We start from the raw sequence: 4,528 nt of genomic DNA on the forward strand, positions 1-4,528 counted from the left end.
ATTAACTTTATTTATTTTGTTTTACGATTTCGTATATATACTCAAATTATGTGACTTAATTTTTAAAATAAAGATGATTCTATTAACAAATATTATTTTGAACAATTTTATTAAAATTAAAAATTAAAAAATAGTAAAAAAATTATATTATAATTTGACTATTTTTTATTGTATTTGATTTTTTAATTATTATTTTTTAGTTAATTTTAATGAATTTTATTTAAAAAAAAAAAAAGTCAAGTGGACTAGCCCGCCAACTCACCAATCTACCATAAAGCAGGGCGGACTAACATTTTAAATCCATTTTAGTTGGTGGGGCGGGTCGATCCGCCCCATTTATGAGGCGGGCCTAGACGGGACGGGACGAGGCGGGGCGGCCCGACCTGCTTTGCCACCCCTAGATGGAACCGAGGGAAAAAGATGGCTCGGTTCATCTAATTCCATAGATGAAGTGTACGTATCTGATCGAGTTCACTAATCTATTTATTTATTTATTTATTATGTTCGGTTCAAATCAACATATGAAACATATATAATAATTTTATTTTATTAATGGAAAGAAGAAAGAGTAAAAACCAAACACATACACATGCACTATCAACAAGCATGCAAGCAACCAACAATACAATATAGTGCAACATAACTTTATTTATTAATAAACGAGTGATAGTAATAGAGTAATGTTATACGGTAACTACTCACATAGAGTTATTATTTTCGTATAAAGATAATAAACGAAAATTCTTAAATAATAATTTAATTAAATATATTAAAAATTTGTAGTATATCATATTATATATACCATCTTTGTGTATACAAATCTTGGGTTTTTAATATTCAAAATTATTAATAAAAAGTAAAACGAGATATATAGAAGTAAAACCTTTGCAAGAGACGTTCTGGATAGGTTTTAATAGTAGCAGGATTCCACTGTGTGGTGATGGTGAAAATCCAAACTAAGGTGAACCATGATTCGCATATCAAAGCACCAAGCCAATGGAAACTGTAGTTGTTGACCAAAGAGATGACTCGGTAACCAAGTAGAAGTAGCAGCAGGATTAAGATCAAGACATCCATTACTCTCTTGAAATTGTATTTGAACCTATGTTTTTCATAGAAGGGAAGAGAGGTTTGGTTTGCCATTGATTCAACCTAATAAGGTGATGAGAGAAAAACTTATGTTTCTATTGATAGAGTGCTATATAATATATGCCTTATTTTATAGAAAAAAAAATGAGTGGTATACGCCTCTAGACATTAGCTTATCAAACAAATAATATAGTACAAAACATAACTTTTAATTAATAAAATTCATTGTTCCTTTTAAAAGTTTAAGAACAAATGCCCAGTAGAAAATCCAGAGAATTGCGCTAGAATTGTGCTGGTTTTGTACGAGGAGCACAAAACGCACCCACGCGTACGCGTGGATGACGCGCACGCATCACCTTACTTTTCTGCCATCCACGCGTGTGCATGGGCGACGCGCACGTGTCGCTCTGTTTTTCTGACTTTCACGCGTGCGTCTGGACGACGCGCACGCGTGACCCTGTTTTCAGCAAAAGTTGATTTTTGAGTTTTTAAAGCCAAATTTCAGACATCTAAGCCTCTATTTTCATCCTTTAAGTCTTAAATCTTTATAGCATGCCTAGTAATGAAAAGAAGTTAGGACATGTGGTAACTTGCGAATGAAGTAAAGTAAGAATCAACGATGAATGATGAGTAATGATGATTGTATGAGTTGCTGAGGATGATGGTGAGAGTGCTGTGTATGTTATTAGCCGGATGGCTGTGACAAGCATTGAAATATGGCTGAGTATGTATATGTATATGATTAATGATTAAATGATTATGATTGATTGAGGAGGCTTGAACATGTGGCGAGTATGCCGATGATGCATATATGATTAATGAATGAATGTGGTAAATGAATAATGATGGAAAATATTGGATGTGACGTGTGACCCCGGGTAGTAGGCAGTGGCGTTGTCCACTTGCTCCGGGTATGAGATGCGGAAGGAGGATTATGATAAGTGAGTTTAATTATGGAGTTTTGAATGAATGTATTTGTGATACCTGGGTAGTAGCAGGGTTCGTGGTTCGTCCCGCTTGCTCCGGGTCATTGTCTGAGTATTGATAATAATGATGGGTGATTATGAATAAATGTGTATCTGTGATTCCTGGGTAGTAGCAAGGGTGGTGGTTCATCCCGCTTGCTCCAGGTTAATGTTTGAGATTTGATAACAATGATGATTGATTCTAAACTGAATGAATGTATGTTTTGAGATCCTGGGCAGTAGCAAGGGTTGTGGTTTGTCCCACTTGCTCCAGGTCAGTGTATGTTTGAGATCCTGGGTAGTAGCAAGGGTTGTGGTTCGTCCCACTTGCTCCAGATCAGAGATTGTGACGCCTGGGTAGTAGCGGCAGTAGTGGTGATTCCACTCACTCCAGGTTGAGCTTTTAAACACCCGCTTAGGTAGTAGCCACAGTAGTGGTTATTCCACTAACTCTGGGTTGAGCGGGTAGTAGCAAGGGGTTGTAGCTCAAACCTACTTGCTTCGCGATGGGTGTTTCTGTCCATGGTTAGCTACCAGGACGTGTCGGGTTAGCTATATAATCGACAGATGATATCATCAGCCATAGGGCAGGCATACATCATTTGCATATGTTTGAATTGTTTGGGTTTGCCTATTTGTTTTGGGTTGCTGTGTCATATATGCTATGTTACCTGATTATGTGCTACTTGTTCTACTTGTACCTTATTGTGTATTACTTACCTGTATTGCTTGTGTTTGTACAACTGAGAGGTCCCTCATGCTAGTGTTGGTTGACATTGAGGGCTGTTCTTGATGAGATGAGTTGATGATGTAATTGAATAATGATGATGATTATTGAATGAGATAATTTGAGCTCCTTGGGTAGATGCAGTGAAGTGATTTCACTTGTTCCGGGTGAGGATATGAAGTATTGATATAGAATTGTTGAGAAAAAATAACTGGTGATAGTTTGGCTTATGATTTTGATTCTGATTTGTTGGAGAGTTATAAGTTGGGAAGCATGAGGAAGAGGAATTAGATTTAGCATTCCCTTATGACAGTTGCCTATTCATGGATTAGCGAGAATATAGGATGAATATTTGTTGAAGGAAGTGAAGAGAAATCATATATATTGTATATATGAATAGGAAACTAAGTAAGAAGATAAGAAGAAGAAGAATAAGCGAAGAGAAATCATATACTTTCTCAATAATGAATCAATGGGATATTTAGACTTGTTTACCGACGTGATCAATTATTAACAGTAAATGTAGGTGGTTGTCAATCACCTTAGCCCTAGTCTTAGCTCCATCCCTTCTCGTATATCATGAACATAGTATAGCAGTGTGCCATTGACGTGTGTGGTAATCAATCACCTCAACTAAAGAATCAGCCTCAGCCTCACCCTTGGTTTCGGCCTTTATGATGGTGGTTATTTCTAATAAACATTAAAATTTTGTAATAAAATTTAAAAACATGTAAGAAAGTAAATAATTTTCTAACCAAAAAAATAAATTACAAGTAATATGGAATACCTATATATACTTCCTCATCTAGAGATCAATAAATGTTGTAGTGTATGTCCATTATGTTGTTATTTTGAGTTTCAAATTATAACAAAATTTAATTTTAAATTTTTATTGAAAGTTCTAATTTATTATTTTAATTATTTTTATATTATTACTATGTATTATTTTTTAAAAACATTAAAAAGAGAAAAAAATCAAAATCTTTTTTATTTTAGATATTAAAAGAATAATTAAAAAAATTAAAAATTTTCCATCATTATTCAGAAGGAGTTAACCCACATATGACATATTGTAAGCAAATTGCTAGGTGTGGCTTAAATTGGCGGCTCAATTGGAAAACTGCTCTCAAGATAATTTCTACAAAATCAATTGTGATGCTAATTTATCGTTTGATAGGAGTATATATTTGGTTTCGGATGCATTATTAAAAATTCTGATGGGGATTAAGTTTTGGATTGTTTGAAGTCTATTCCACTTTAAAATGTCTTTAGAGATGTCTTTATTCTTTTGTAAAGTATTGTTTTTGTCCTTAATGTTTGGGGTAAGTTTTAAAGTTGTTCTATTTAAATTATTTTATTTAAATTTCTAATATTTTAAAATTGGCTCAATGTTATCTTACTATTAGGGATTCGTTAACAGAATTGACGGCGGAATAAAATTGAGACGATTTTAAAACGTTGGGACTTAAATAGAACGAAAATGTTGGGGACAAAAATAATACATAAAAATAAATTTAATTTTATCTTTCAATAATATCAATTTTTTACTATACATAGTATTCAATTATTTTTTAATCACATATAAATAAATTACACTTAATCACATTACTTTTATTCTAAATAATTTTTTTTTATAATTTTACACTTAAAGATTTTTAGTCATCATGAAATATTTGTAGAATGACTAGTACATAAACTTACAAAAAAGAAAAAAATGATATATATATATATATATATACACAATAAA

General features: G+C 32.9%; 1 protein-coding gene across 1 annotated transcript in view; it reads right to left on the minus strand.

Moving 5' to 3' along the window:
• The window catches only part of LOC107632722 (cellulose synthase-like protein H1), a 13,364-nt gene extending 12,140 nt beyond the window's left edge, over positions 1-1,224 (minus strand). Inside the window, exon 1 of the mRNA XM_021118294.1 lies at positions 875-1,224. Within this exon, the coding sequence (XP_020973953.1) occupies positions 875-1,143 (269 nt within the window). The 5' untranslated portion in view covers positions 1,144-1,224. The remainder of the gene's footprint in view (positions 1-874) is intronic.

This window comes from Arachis ipaensis, chromosome B03, assembly GCF_000816755.2.
Source record: "Arachis ipaensis cultivar K30076 chromosome B03, Araip1.1, whole genome shotgun sequence".
Taxonomy (NCBI): domain Eukaryota; kingdom Viridiplantae; phylum Streptophyta; class Magnoliopsida; order Fabales; family Fabaceae; genus Arachis; species Arachis ipaensis.